The sequence below is a fragment of the Nipponia nippon genome, unplaced genomic scaffold (genome assembly GCF_047370975.1).
Source record: "Nipponia nippon isolate SJK-2023a ecotype South Korea unplaced genomic scaffold, ASM4737097v1 scaffold_15, whole genome shotgun sequence".
NCBI classification, from domain to species: Eukaryota; Metazoa; Chordata; class Aves; order Pelecaniformes; family Threskiornithidae; genus Nipponia; species Nipponia nippon.
The window spans coordinates 12511215-12524133 of record NW_028262331.1 but is presented as its reverse complement, the minus strand read 5'-3'; the positions used below and the strand labels follow the sequence as shown (position 1 = coordinate 12524133).

The window sequence follows — 12919 nt, the reverse complement described above, 5'->3', positions numbered from 1 at the left end:
CAGCGTAGCTGTGGCTTTTCACGCGCCGATGCAAAGGGCTGTGGCTGGCTGTGCCGCGCCAGACCCCAGACCCCCTTTTGGGGGGGCAGCTACGATGGGGAGCGGGGCTACGGGGGCTGCAGCGCTGGGTGCGGAGGAGTTAAGTCCCGCGTGGCGGGGGGAGCAGCGTGCTTCCAGCCCAGGGCCCCCCGGCCGAGCCGCCCTCGGGTAGGAAAAAGGTGTTTCCTGTACATCTGCTGACACAAAGCTCCTGGGGAGATGGCGAGGTGGGACGGCGGCCAGCAGCGGTTCAAAGGCCAGCCTGGGGCACGCTGTGTCCCCGGGAGGGACGTGGGGACCCCTCTCCCCAGCCTCTGCCAGGGGTCAGCAGTGCCGTGGGGCAGATCGCAGGGCTTGGGGCGGGGGGAGGCAGCAGACGCCTCGTGTGGGTTGGGGGGATGTTGGCTAAAACAGCTTTGGGGGTGATGGAGGATGGCACCGGGGGAGCGGGATGACCGCGGGCAAGGTGTTCGGGTGGGTGCCGAGCCCCGCGTGGCCGTGCCGAGCCTCTGACCACCCGTTTCTGCTACCAAAGTGGCAGCAAGGGCCAAAAATAGCCCGTGCAGCAGCATTCCCTGCCTCCCCCTCCCCGCCGCACCCCTGACGTCTGGATCGGGGCGCCTCCTCCCGCGTTTCCTCAGGAAGAAACCCAAGGCTGGTGGGAGGAAGAGGCCGCACCACGGGAGGGACGGACGGACGGGACAGACGGACGCTGGCGTGGGACTGGGGAGCCACCGGGACTCGGGCCCTCGTGCCCCGCCGGGATGGGGAGCGCCCGGCCCATCCTCTGCCTCCAGCTGTGGCTATGGGTGCAGACCTCTGCCCAGGAGCTCGACCCTGGCGGCAGGAACGTCTGCAGGTAGGTGCCATGGGGGTCTCTGCTTGTGCTGCTCCATCTCCCGGGGCCTCTCAGTAGCCCCAGGGAGTCGTCATCCGTCTGTCCTTCCATGGACAGACATCTGCAGCCTGGCATCGCGTGGGTGCTGAGACTGGGGTGATGCTGGGGAGCACGGTTGGGGCACGTACGGGGATTTGGGGCACGCACAGGGATTTGGGGCACCCAGGCCCCTTCTCTAGGGGTTATTTCTCATGCGCCCACAGCGCACGGGGCAGCGGGGGGATGCGGGAGCATTGGCAAAACTTTCATCGTGCGCCAGGTGGGGAAACATAGGCGCAGCAAACCCCAAAGGGCTTTTGGAGCTGCCATCCCCTCCGCTTTGCTGCTACGTTGCCTCTCCCGTTGGCCTCGCCATCAATAGCAGCGCCTTTGGTTGCTTTTGCTCTGGTGCCTTTTTTCTGAGTTGCTGGCGAAGCCCTGAGAGCTCAGAGCGCCGGGGACCCGGCACGGGCTCCGTAGCGGCAGTCGCGGCAGAGCCGGGCAGGCCGGCCCCACCACCCAGCCCCGCCGCCCGCTCGGGCTGCAGCCTCTTAAATTTCCTTGTATTTTGCTGGTTTCCTTCCGGAGCGATGCCCTCAGGGCCGCGTCGCCTCCCCGCCCGCCGGGCCCAGCGCCCGCGTTCGCTTTGCGTTAGCCGAAGCTGTGAAGCCGCGAAGCCGGGGGTGATCCCGTGCCAGCCGCGGCACCCCCCGCCCCGGCTGACGGCCCCCGGTCTCTCCCGCAGGCTCCCCGCCGGCCCGGCGTGCTGCCCCGGCTGGAAGCAGGAAGGGCGGGAGTGCACGGCGGGTGAGTGATGAATGGTGACGAAGCCCCGAGCTCGGTCCCCGCGCTTGGCCGGGCGGCTCCTCCAAGGCGCTGGGGGAAGCCCTACAGCTCTCCCTGAGCAGCAGCGGTGGGGTCCTGCACCGTGGGGACCCCCGAATGCCCACCGAGCAACCTGCTAATGGTGCCGCGGCTCGGCTGGAGGGATGGAGTGGGAAGCGGGATGGCGGTTTCCCAGGGAAGGCCACCTCAGCAGGAGGTGGCCAGGTGGCAAGTGGTCCGGCAGAGGGGTGTGAGCCCGGGGGGGCTGCCACGCGCTGACGTGCCTGCCCTGCCGCCAACAGCGCTGTGTGAGGGGGAGGACGCCTGCGGGGCGGACGAGGTGTGCGTGAGACCTGGGGTTTGCCTCTGCAAACCCGGCTTCTTCGGAGCAGACTGCAGTTCCCGTGAGTGTTTCCCCAGGGCTCAGCCCTCGCCATCCCCTTTGCCGGTCTGGATGCTCGGGGGGTGCCGGGCTTCCCCGTCACCCCCCATCCTCGCCATCTCCCTCCCTTCGCAGGCTGCCCCGAGCAGTACTGGGGCCCCGACTGCAAGCGGAGCTGCCCGTGCCACCCCAACGGGCGCTGCGACCCGGCGAGCGGGCGCTGCACCTGCGACCCCAACCACTGGGGAGGGCTCTGCCAGTTCCCTTGCCAGTGTGGCCCCCACGGCCACTGCGACCCCCTCACCGGCGCCTGCCGTTGCGAGCCGGGCTGGTGGGCGCCCACCTGCAAGAAGCAATGCCAGTGCAACCCCGCCAGTTCCCACTGCGACCCGCTCACTGGCCACTGCCGCTGCCTGCCGGGCTGGTGGGGCAGGAGGTGCAGCTTCAAATGCTCCTGCAACCTCTCGCCCTGTGCCCAGGAGACGGGCAAGTGCGAATGCAAGGCTGGGTTTTGGGGGCCGGCATGCCAGCGGCGCTGCGACTGCCTGCACGGCTCCTGCAGCCCCCTCAGCGGGCACTGCAGCTGCAGCCCCGGCTACCAGGGCAGGAGCTGCCGGGACCCCTGTCCGGCGGGGAAATACGGGTCTCAGTGTGTGCACAGGTGAGCCAGGGGCAGCGGGGGGGTCCTGCGGGTAGCTGGGGGCAGCGGGGGGGTCCTGCGGGTACCCAGGGGCTGCAGTGAGACCCTGGGGGGGAAAGTCATCACAGTCGTGTCTGTCCCTTTGGCTGGGCAGGGAGACCCATTCTGGGGGTTTGAGCATCCCTGGCTGGATGCAACAGCAGTGTTGCCCCAAAAGAAACATCTGCAGAAAGCGCTGGTGTCACCCCAAAACCTGGTCATCCTCGGTACCGCTCCCCGGGGCGATAAAGCAGCATCTCTCCCTGCTTGCCTGCTGCCCTGTCGCCACTACAGCGCGTTGAGGGCTGGAGAGTATTTCCCTGTGATCCAACCGATGCTGAACGCTGGTGTGGGGTGAAACCTGCATTTCGGGGGGCCGGGGGTGGGCGTCAGGACCTCACCGCCCCTCTGCCCGTGCAGCTGTGGGAGCTGCAAGCGCAGCCAGCCCTGCTCGCCCGTGGACGGCTTCTGCCTGGCCTGCCAGCCCGGCTGGAACGGGACCCTCTGCAAGGAGCCCTGCGCACCCGGCTTCCACGGCGAGGGCTGCCTCCAGCCGTGCCCCCGCTGCCGGCGCGGGGACATCTGCGACCCAGAGACCGGGTCCTGCCCGCGCTGTGAGCCCGGCTGGATGGGACCCAGGTACGCGGAGGATCAGGCCACTGGTCCTTGTTGGGGGTCCCTGCCCTGGGGTGCAGCGGGCTGATGCTTTGCTCTCTGTCTTGGCAGCTGCAACAGCTCCTGCCCCGCGGGCACCTTCGGCGACGGATGCCAGCTCCTCTGCCCCGAGTGCGTTGCGGGGAGCTGCGACCCCGTGTCAGGAGCTTGCATCTGCCAGGCAGGCTACTGGGGAGCCAGGTAACGCCGGGAGCGGGGCAGGGCCGGGGCCCCGCTCTCTCCGGGGGCATTTCCCCTCCTTTCCTCTCTCTTCCAGCTGCAACGACACCTGCCCAGAGGGGTATTTTGGCGTGAACTGTTCCTCGCCCTGCCAGTGCTCCCGGGGGACCTGCCACCCCGCGCGGGGTGACTGCATGTTGAGTAAGAGCGACCTCAAATCTACTCCTTGGCAGTGGTCAAGGGACCCTGACACCCTTGCTGGGGACAGGGGTGCTGGTTGCCAGCTCCTGCGCTCCCTGTGGGGCAGCTCTACGGGCTCGGCAGCCACAGGACACGCCAACTCAACCCATCTTCTCCACACAGGTTTTAAGGACCACGGGGCCCTGGCAGCCGCCATCCTTGTCCCTCTCCTGCTGCTGCTGCTCTGCGTCGCCTGCTGTTGCTGCGGAGCCGGCCCAGCAGATGCTAGAGACAGGTATTTGTTATATTTTGCAACCTTCAATGCAAAACCCTGTCTTCTGCACCCCTTCACACCCCCCTCCCCTGCGCAGGGCGGCCGTGCCGGACGATGACGTGGTGGCCCGGATGAAGCACCATGTGCGGGGGGTGCTGGCAAACCTCAGCGCTATGATGCCTTGCTTTTCCCTGGGCGGCTACAAACTTCCCAAAGTCACAGGTAAAAAAAGCAGAGCTGCCGACAGCCCTTCCAGGGTGTCACCGCCACCCTGTGCTCTTTGCATTGGCGCCGTTTGGGGTCCTGCCCTCTCCCTCACCCCACTGCATGGCTCAGGGCAGGTGCTGCTCTCCCACCCCAGCCCCGAGCACCCCGGGGTGCCCGAGCTCAGCTGGGTGTCTTCTCCTCCCCAGTTTCCCACCACGACACGGAAATCCCCTTCAATCCCAGCTTCATCGAGCCGCCGTCGGCCGCGTGGGTTTCAGACAGCTCCTTCTCCTCCTTCGACACCGACAACGAGGGACCCGAGTACTCCGTCCCTCCCAGAGAAGGTGATGTCCGCGGCTGCTGCTCCTCTCCCTGGCCACCTGCAGCCCTTCTGGGCTGCCCAGGGTCAATCCTGCCCTGTTTTTAAACTTTGGCATCCCAGGGATGGGTGCAGGCAGCAATTATTTTCATACCCTCGTTCTCCTGTCTGCGAGGACACACCAGGGCCACGCTTGGTCTTGTGTGATGGGACGTGCGTGGCGTGGGCAACCCCATTTCACAACCTCCTCCCAGGGAAACGCTCCCAAGGACAATCCTATTGCATCAGCCCCTGTCCCGATGTCCCCGAGTGTGTCCCTGGGCAGGGGGGAGCTCCGCCAGCCCTAACCCTTGCCCCTTTCTCCCGCAGGCGTCCCGCTGCTGGGGGGGGCCGAGCTGCAGGACGGGGTGTCCCCCCTCGGCGAGGCGCTCCCGGACCCATCTGCCTTCGACTCCGAGGACGTCTCGCAGCCCTTTGCCATCCCCCGCACCTCCAGCATCGCCAAGGCCAAGCGGCCCTCTGTGTCCTTTGCTGAGGGGACAAAATTTGGGGCGGCGGAGACCCCCAGCCCCGGGCGGAAGCCCAAGACCCCGTGGGGCCCATCCAAGCTGTCCCCACCGCTGGGGGACGTGGCAGCTGAGCCCCCCCCTGCACGACCAGCCAGCGATTGCTACGAGAGCCCCGAGCCCTTTGGCAAGGGGGAGGAAAGCCACCGGCCATCGCCCCGGGCCACCCCGGGGGGACGCCGGCGGGTGGTCTCTGGCACCAGGCACGTGGCTCAGAGAGTGGAGGCACTTGAAGCGGCTGCGAAATCCGGCAGCTGGGAGGCAAAGGGGAAGGAGCCCAACGTCACCACCATCTACATGATGGTGGGAACTACTGGGCAGGACCCCAAGACGGAGGGCGGTGGCGAGGGACCGGTCCAGGCTGTGCTCAAGCGGCTGGGCAGCCTGCAGAGGGGCAAGTGGGCTTCAAAGGAGGAGCCCAGGGTGAGGAGGAGCGTTGAGGCCATCCAGAAACCGCCCCGCCGGGCTCTGGCACAGTGCAGAGACTCGGTGAGTAGCTGCAAGCAGAGGGAGAGTGTCCCAGGGGCTCCCACTGAGCCGTCCCCTGGCAAGCACCAGCATCTCCCTGGGAAGAGACACTCCTTCCTTCTCGCATCTCCCTCGCCAAAAAGCACTGGGGCCCAGGATGGGGCCAGCGATGCCGTAGGTGCCACGGAGAGGGGCAAAAGCCCTGAGTTAGTCCTCAGCCTCGAAACAGAGGGACAGGCTGTCCCAGAGGAAGAGCCGAAATATGAAAACGTGATCAGCGGCAGTGCCGATTCGCCCCCCGGCCCCGCCAAGGAGCCGCCGGCTGCCCCTGCGGCCACCTGAGCCACCACGGCCTGGGCGGGGGCAGCGGGAGCCCAGGAGGCCCCTCCGACCCCAGCGTGGGGGGAGCCGAGGTCCCCCTCCAAGCTGTGAACTGGAGAAGCACCGAGCCTTTCCACTGACCCCCTTTCCTCTGCGCTGCGTTGCCGGTGCGGTCCCTCGCTGGCCGGCACAGCCGGCAGGACGGGTGATGCCGAGAGCCCCAGCGGTGGCAGCCCCACGGCGCTGCAGTGCTTCAGGGCTGTTTTCTGCTCCCCCTGCCCTGTGTGCCCCACTTTGTGTCTGCCACAGCCCGGAGGGACAGCGATGCTCTGGACGCAGTGGTGGCACCTTCCAGTCGCTGTCGGCATTGGGCTTGGGGACACATCTCCTCAGGAACGGGAGTGGGGCTGCTGGGGCTCAGCTGGGAAATACACGGGCAAAAACCAGTTTCATCCCATCGGCTTGCACCTTTCCCTGTCCCAGCTCTGGTAATGCTGCTCGGAGCCTCTTGCTGTAAAAGTGCTTCTTGCTGGAGGGGATTATTTTGTGGAGCTGGGCTGGGGAGAGACGATGGGCTGTCACAAGCAGCTTCAGCAAAAATTAATTTTAGCTGCTTATCTTGAAGGGTATCTGGCTCTGCAGGGGTTTATCTGTGTGGCTCTGGCTTTCGTGGCAGGCTCTGGCTGCCTTCATTTCTATGTACACGCATAGCACATGGAAAGGCTCGTGGCACGGCACGGGGTTTATCAACGGCCTTTTAAACTCCATGCGATACCAAGCTGCAATTGTGCAGGAGCAAACGTGGCAGCCGGGCCATGACCGTCAACCTGTGCACCCAGCGCTCTGCTGGCCCTGATAAGGATGAAAGCTGCACGAAAACGGCCTTTCTGCGGGGGCCCTGGGCGCCTGCCCTCTCCCACCCCTCGGTCCTGCTGCAGCACCGTGCCACCGTGGGCGGCGGAGAGGCGGCGAAGGTGCTGCAGCACCTCCAGTGCAGCCAGAGGACCTCAGGCAGCGCGGGCGGGACGGGCAGGAGGGCTCTGCTGCCCACGCAAGGCGGCCGAGATGCCAAAGAGGATTTGCAGCGTGAACTGGTTTTAGACGTAGCTAAGTGGTAGAAGTTTCTTGTATATTTTTCTGTTATTTTGCATGGCATGAAAGCCTCTGAATGAAAATTAAATTTTACCAAAGCCCTTCAGGATCTGGGTTTCCCAGCTGCCCTCTGAATCAAAGACATGGTCCTAAATCCTCTCCGAAGTGTGGAAACTGCCGGCAGCCTTAGGCTTGCTTTTTTTTTTTTTTTTAAATTTTCTGGTTCTGTTGAATTCTGAACTCTCACTTACGGAGCTGAGCCCAGAGCAGCGCTGGCGACTGGAGGGCAGAGGGAATGCGGGCGGGCTGTGAGCACCCGGAGCACCCACATTGCAGGCTGCATCTTGCGCATCGCACCCACGTTGCAGGCTGCATCTCATGCATCGCGTGCGGAGCCCCCACGTTGCAGGCTGCATCTCGCGCATCGCACCCACGTTGCAGGCTGCATCTTGCGCATCGCACCCACGTTGCAGGCTACATCTCACGCATCGCGTGCGGAGCACCTGCGTTGCAGGCTGCATCTTGCACATCGCGTGCGGAGCACCCACGTTGCAGGCTGCATCGCATGCATCATGTGCGGAGCTCTGCGTGAATCCTTCTGGTCCAGCACTGCTGGGTTGGGGTTTAGGGTTCGGCGTGTTTCAGAAAACAGGGTGGGTTTTGCATTTTCCCTTTGGCTTTTCGCGGGTGCTTCTCTGCAGCGCAAGGCACTGAATCCCCACGGTCCCACATGGGTGAAGCTTCCAGTTTTGCAGAGAGCATGCAGCACTCCTTCCTTCACCAGTATCACACACTGCCGTGATTATAACACCAGATATTCTGGTATAGAAATAAAAATGCTCATCCTGGCAAGGCTTGAGCAGCAGCCTGAGCAGACCTCTGCTCTGCACGGGCTAGTTCTTGTTTTGACACTATTTTATTACAGTGGCAGGGACAGTCCCACATTTTATTTATAAGCAGCCATTTTTTCCTAATTGGTCGGATATTTTCAGCCCGGGAGCCGAGCAGCATTGTGCCAGAAGCAAACGTCAGATGATCGGGTTTGCCCCGGGTACAGCATGTAAATAGCTGACAGCAACCCAACAGCCTTTCCTGATGCCGAAACAGGCACCCGGCCTTGAGAAAACGCTGCTGCTGCTGCCAGAACCTTCCCCGTTCCGGGGCTGAGCGGTGAGGCTGGGTGCTTCCCTGCTTGAAGATGAAGCATCTTCACCCCGTCCGGGCGGCGCAAGGAAAACAAGCGGTGGCTTTTCAGCGCGTGGCTGCCCATGCACACGCCTGCAGCGTGGTCGCGCTGGTGTCTTCTTGTTAGGGATGCTTCGGTCCAGCTTTGCCGCGGGTTTAATTCTGGATGCGGGCTGTCTGCGAGCCAGAGCTGGCGGGTAAGGGGGGGTTAACGTCGTCCGTGCTGGATCTCTGACTTCCCAAAGCCCTGCAGTGGTCTGAGGCCCGCCAGCGGGAAGCGGGGCCCCTGGGCAGGTCCTGTCTGCAAGCAGAGGCGTCCGTGCTCTCTGCTGGGGCAGCTCTTGGCCCCCCGCAGGAGCCATCCCCCATGGCTGCGGGGTCTGTCCCCTGGCACCACCGCCCTGTCGTCGCCTGTCCCGAGCTCCCCGAGCTCTGCCTTTGAAGAGGACCACGTCGTTTATGCCAGCGGCTCTGCCCGAGCCCGCTGAGGAGCTCCCTGCGCGGCTGGGCAGCAGCTGTCACCTCCCTCCCAGCCCAAACTCACTCCTGGCCAGTTTCTAGAAATGGGTCTTTGTGCCAGTGCTGTTATTCAGCTTCACTTTATTTTTTTTCTCTCCACGATGTTTACCCAGTCCCCGGGTGTATTTATAGATGGCAGCAGATCACCTGATAGCTTTTCTCCTTCTAGGATAGGAAAACCAAGCCCCGCCACGCTCTCGCTGTAGCAAAGGGTTCCCGTGTCCCCAGACAGCCTCCGAGCCCCCCTCGTGCTCCTTCCCGCCGCGGTTCGTGTTTCTTGGACGCAGCGCCCGGGTCGGGGTGCTGAGGTCTCCCAGGGCCTCGTGCTGGCAGCCTTCCTCTGCCTCTGCTGAAAACAGCACTGATCCAGGCTGCCTCCCCGTCTTTGGGGTTTTTTTGTTTGTTTGCTTTGGCTTAAATCCACTTTCCAGCTGTTGCAAGGTTTGACCCTTATCCCGCAGCCGAGGAGCTTCCTCTTCCCGCCCGCCCCTTTCTCGGGGTGCGGACTCTCAGATGCCTACCTGTCACAAGCACTGTTTGCATCTCCTTCGGCCGAGAAAAAATCCCCTGTCGCGATTTCCAGGGATCCCTGGCCGCCTCCCCCGGCCCGGGACCTCGCTGCCGACCCTAAGAGAGGGCAGAGCGGCGGGGGCCCGGGCGCGGAGCCGCTCTCCCCGCCCGCGGCGGTGCCACTGCCGCCGGGAGGGCTCGGCCCCGGGGGCAGCCCCGGCTCTGCTGGCTGCCCGCTCCCGGAGCGGATCCGCTGCGGGGGCGATGGATCCCCGCGGTGGGGCGGGCGCTGCCGCCGGCACGGCTGCGGGCGCGGCGGCGGCTGCAGGGCAGAGGCGGCTCCCCCGGCTGCCGGCGGGGACCGGCACCAAACCCGCGGGGAACTTCCCGCCGTCCCCGCGCCGTGCCGGGAGGGGCAGCGGGCGGCCGGGGGCCCCGTCCCGCCCCGCGCCCCGCGCCCCGGCGGGGCCCCCTTTTCCAGCGCTTTCCCCGGCAGGCGGCGGGGCCCAGCACCGTCCCCGGCGGTGGGGGCAGCGTGCGGGGCGGCGGGGGGTGCTCGTGTGTTCGCGGTCGCCGCGGGGGGCTCCCGGTCTGCTCCCGGTCTGCCCCCAGCCCGGCCCCGCCGCGGGCTCCGGCCGCGGGAACAAGGGGCGCTGGGTCCCGGGTGCGTGTGGCCGCCCCGGCCGGGAGAGCCCAGGTGCAGCCCGGTGCGGGGCTACGGGGAGCACAGGGGGGCACCGGTGCGTGGCTACCGGGGGGGCACCGGGGGCTATGGGGGGGGACACCGGAGGGCGCGCGAAGCGGCACGCGTCCGCGGCGGCAGCAGCGCGCGCTGCCCGGGGCCCGGCGGCGGGCGCGGTGATTGGCCGAGGCGACAGCCAATCAGCGGCGGCGCCTGTTTGCCCCCGGAGGACGGATAAAAACCCCGGGTGGGAGCGCGGCGGCGCGGAGCGGAGCGGAGCGGGGCGCGGCGGGGGGTGAGCGAGCGAGCGAGCGAGGGAGGGGGCCGGGAGCGGGGGGGTTTGCATCGCAGCGGGGCGCGTGGGGGGCTGTGGGGAGGGGGGGAGGGGGCGCGCTGGGGGAGCAGGGTGCGGCGGGGGAGGGGGGGGCAGGGTGCGGCGGGGCTGCTGTGGGAGAGCTGGGTGCGGGGGAATTGATGGGGGGTGCGGGGGGCGCGTGGTGGGGAGGGGGGCCGCACCTCTCGCCGCAGAGCGGCCCTGTGCTGGGCAAGGGCGTGCGGGAGTGGGGAGGGGGCGTGCGAGGCGGGGATGAGGAAGAGGAGGCGGCGGTGGGGGGGGGGGTGCCCGGGGGGGCGGGGGGCCCCTGCAGCGGCTGCTGTGGCTGGAGGGTGGCCCTGTCCTCCTGGCACCCTTGCGGGGAGCCTGCTCAGGCTCCCGCGCCCCAGAGCAGCCAGGGCTGGGGCCCTGCCCCATGGAGAGCCCTGAGAAGCGGTCTGGGGCCATGGCGTGCAGCCGGCTGGATTCCCCCGGTGCCTGATCGGGGCGTGCTCTGGGCTGGGGAAAGGCTCAGCTTATCTAAAATGGCCACCTGCCTTATGGCCCAGGGTTGGCCCCGGTGCTGTGCACCCCTGGGCCCCCTGCAGCAGCCCCTCCGCTAGCCGGGTCTGCTCCTGAATCTGCTGCTCGCTCTCCTGGGGTGGGGAGCTGGAGGTGGTTAACCCGGCTGCAGCATCTGCGGGGCTGCCTGGGGATGCAGGTGTGCTGAGGTGGAGCAGAACGGGCCGTGGGCTGTCCTGGCCAGCACGCCTGGCTGCACAGCTGGGACGGGGCAGGATGCGGTCTGTCCTGTCTCCCAGCTGGGCGGTCTGGCAGTTGGCAAAAAGTGCTTCTTGCTGAGCCATCTGTGGTATAAACTGCATATATAGGGTCTGGGGCACATACAGACCCATGCTCACCTTCCAGAGCAGATCTGTGCTCCTGCCTGGGGCAGAGCAGAGCTGGGGGGTCACTAAAGCCAGGGCTGCCTCCCCAGTCCCAGCCTCTGCCTGCAGGCAGCTGGGAGATTGGGGTGCTGGCTGAAGCCCCCCGCTCTGGCATGTGTTTCCTCGCTGCCTTGCAAATGGGCCACCTACCTCGTACAGGTGACCGGGGAGTGCGCTCCGGGCAGTTGGTGTTTGCTGCATTTTCATACCTGTTGCTTGGGAAGTGGAACGGAGTCCTTGAACGCTGCTCTGTCGCATGGTGTGTGCGCTGGAGGGGCTGCTCCAAGGGCACCCGTGCTCCCCCATCCCTCCAGGTAACCTGGCAAGCTGGTGCCTGCAAAAATGAGTTTTACACCTGAATGCCTTAAATTCAGCAGGCAGGTTTGCTTGCGTTCCAGTAGAGAGATCTCTTAAACCATGCTTTTTTGCACTTTTGAGCAGCATGTGCTGTGTCTGTGGACTCACTGGATGATGTTCTGGTCCCTGCAGGTTGAGACTCTGAACGAGGCCATCTTCCCACGCAGCAATGGCACCCACGCTTGCTACCGCCCATCGCCGGCGCTGGTGGATGGCGTTCACAGCCATCGTTGAGAACCTGCTCTTCTCTGCTGTCCTGCTGGGCTGGGGGTCCCTCCTCATCATGCTGAAAGCAGAAGGTTTTTATTCCTACCTGTGCCACGAGTCAGGTAAGGATGCTCTGGAGACTCGTGTGAATAAGTTGCTGCTGAGGTTTGCTGGTGTGGTTCCCTGTCTTTGGGTGGTGTGGAACTGGCTAGAGCAGGGCTGAGCTCCAGGTCCTGGGGTAGAGGGAAGGGATGTGCGCTCCTTCCCAAAACCGATGGCATCCTTGTGATGGTGTGATGTGCCTGTAGTTTGCTGTTGCTTTGCAGAGTGATTGGCAAAGAAGCCTTTAAAGGCTGGGTAAAGCTTTTCTGGACAGCCTTTTCCGCTTGGCCATGAGTTCTTCCTCTGTGTGGTGGCCTGGCTGATCTCTGCAAGGGGAGGCCCGATGGGTTCTGGAAGATGATGATTTGTGGGGAGGGTGTCCTGAGTTTGTAGGAGGAAACTATGGGCGTTCTTTCCTTAGTGGTAGGAAAGAAAAGAGCATGGGTGAAATTGAGATCGGGGGAGTCCAGCGCTGCTGTTGAGGAGAAGCTGCAGAAGTAAATGCTACTGATGTTTTGTTCCTCTCCCTCGTCAAACACCCAGGGCGTGCTCAGACCAGGCTGTGTCTCTATGAGGGCTTGAGATCCGCCTGGCCCAGCCAGAGGAAGGGGTTGTCTGTGTTGCAGACAGCTGTGTGGGGAAGGAGGCAATCTTGTGGTGTGGGAAGGGTAACCCCGGGAAAAACAGCATGCAGGTGGACATGTATCCCCAGCCTGGGTATGGAGAGGCTTGTGGTCTGGGGAGTCCCACGGTGTGGTAGGGTGGACAGCGGAGTTAAAAGGAACCTGAGGGTAAAGGGGTGGTGTGGATTTGGAAAGCTGCTTTAGTGACAGAAGGCTTGCACGTGCTCAGAGAAGGGAATAGCAGAGTGAGGAGAGGCAGGAGCTGGGTGTCCAGAAACGTGTGGTGGTGGATGAGATGAGAACGTGGATCAGCCCGTTCAGGGCTGGTGGGCATGGAGATGGAGCGGGAAGCAGTAGGGGAAGAAAGAGGTGGAAATGAGAGCATGGACCCCCAGGGCAATGGCTGAGAAG

The 12919-nt window shown here is 64.8% G+C and overlaps 2 protein-coding genes across 4 annotated transcripts in view; both read left to right on the top strand.

The window, feature by feature from the left end:
- Window positions 1-68: 68 nt before the first annotated feature.
- On the top strand, window positions 69-7172 carry SCARF1 (scavenger receptor class F member 1). Of its 2 annotated transcripts, XM_087751358.1 has the most exons (11): window positions 69-898; window positions 1662-1723; window positions 2044-2145; window positions 2259-2784; window positions 3223-3441; window positions 3529-3657; window positions 3734-3837; window positions 4000-4111; window positions 4188-4312; window positions 4504-4641; window positions 4986-7172. In XM_087751358.1, exons 1-11 carry the CDS (start codon window positions 804-806, stop codon window positions 5990-5992), a joined length of 2619 nt encoding a protein of 872 aa, XP_087607484.1. In that variant the 5' UTR covers window positions 69-803; the 3' UTR covers window positions 5993-7172. The 2 variants fall into 2 exon arrangements, with proteins under 2 accessions (XP_087607484.1, XP_087607485.1); XM_087751359.1 differs by lacking the exon at window positions 2259-2784 and having other exon boundaries at window positions 3529-3837.
- A 3040-nt stretch (window positions 7173-10212) lies between these two features.
- Window positions 10213-12919, top strand: part of SLC43A2 (solute carrier family 43 member 2) — a 29785-nt gene continuing 27078 nt past the window's right edge. Inside the window, exons 1-2 of one of the 2 annotated variants that reach the window (XM_087752153.1) lie at window positions 10213-10254; window positions 11709-11905. In XM_087752153.1, the coding sequence (XP_087608279.1) occupies window positions 11746-11905 (160 nt within the window). In that variant the 5' untranslated portion in view covers window positions 10213-10254; window positions 11709-11745. Of the gene's footprint in view, window positions 10255-10775; window positions 11534-11708; window positions 11906-12919 lie in introns of those variants that run through there. The other variant, XM_087752152.1, reaches the window with a different exon arrangement.